The sequence below is a fragment of the Penaeus monodon genome, chromosome 31 (assembly GCF_015228065.2).
Source record: "Penaeus monodon isolate SGIC_2016 chromosome 31, NSTDA_Pmon_1, whole genome shotgun sequence".
NCBI lineage: Eukaryota > Metazoa > Arthropoda > Malacostraca > Decapoda > Penaeidae > Penaeus > Penaeus monodon.
The window spans coordinates 24,111,691-24,112,548 of record NC_051416.1 but is presented as its reverse complement, the minus strand read 5'-3'; the positions used below and the strand labels follow the sequence as shown (position 1 = coordinate 24,112,548).

Below are 858 nucleotides of genomic sequence, written 5' to 3'. Positions count from 1 at the left end.
GTCGCCATCCAAAGAAAACGGAGAGGAACGTCCCCGTCTCCCGTCCGTTCTCTGTGGTTTACTTCCTACCCCAATTTTTACCCCATTTTGCCCTCCATTCCAGCGCAGAAAAGCTCCAGGAAGCGAGGAAAGAGGCACGTGATTCCACTTCCTCTGTAAAAATACCAGGGAAGGTGTCCTAGAGGAGGGAAATCACCTTAAAAGAGGAGGGGGAGTGAGCATGCGTGGCGAGACAGCGAGTGTTTACCGTGTGTGAGAGCGAGTGTCGAGTTGGCACTTGGAGACTCCTCTTCCCCCCTTAAAAAGACCTATTTCTCGACCTCCAACTCGCGGATTTATGGATCAAGATGGATCGACCTGATGGCCTGATCCAGAGGAGGAACGTGCACCGAGAGGCGAACGAGAGGAACCAAGAGGACAGCGATGGAGAGAAGAGGAGAGCCTCGAGCGACGACGACCTCGAGGACGGAGACTCGAAGCAGACGAGGCTCACGCTCATGGAGGAGGTGTTGCTCCTCGGCCTCAAGGACAAGGAGGTGAGTTGGGCACGAGGGAGGGGTGCTGGAGAACAAGGGGGTTGGAGGAAGGGGAGTTACGGGCCGAGAGACGAAGGAGGGGGAACTGTCAAGTGGTTAATGGAGGGGGAAGTGTAGGTCTTCGCTCCTCCTCGACCTCAAGGACAAGGAGGCGAGTCGTAAAGGAAAGAAACCTCGGGGAAAAGGCAAGTTGGCCAAGGAAAGTGTTATGAAGTGGACGTCAGTGACATGTCTCAAATGGTTAATTGGGAAATGTGGGTCTCCTCGGGTTACTGGACTTGCGTGGCCGATTCACCTGCTGGGGGAAATTGGGCCACGGGAA

At 55.0% G+C, this 858-nt stretch overlaps 1 protein-coding gene across 1 annotated transcript in view; it reads left to right on the top strand.

Moving 5' to 3' along the window:
• Window positions 1–858, top strand: part of LOC119593118 (Golgi phosphoprotein 3 homolog sauron-like) — a gene marked incomplete in the record, with an annotated part of 21,765 nt that overhangs the window by 3,046 nt on the left and 17,861 nt on the right. The window contains 1 exon segment of the mRNA XM_037942081.1: window positions 104–536. Coding sequence (XP_037798009.1) covers window positions 348–536 — 189 coding nt within the window.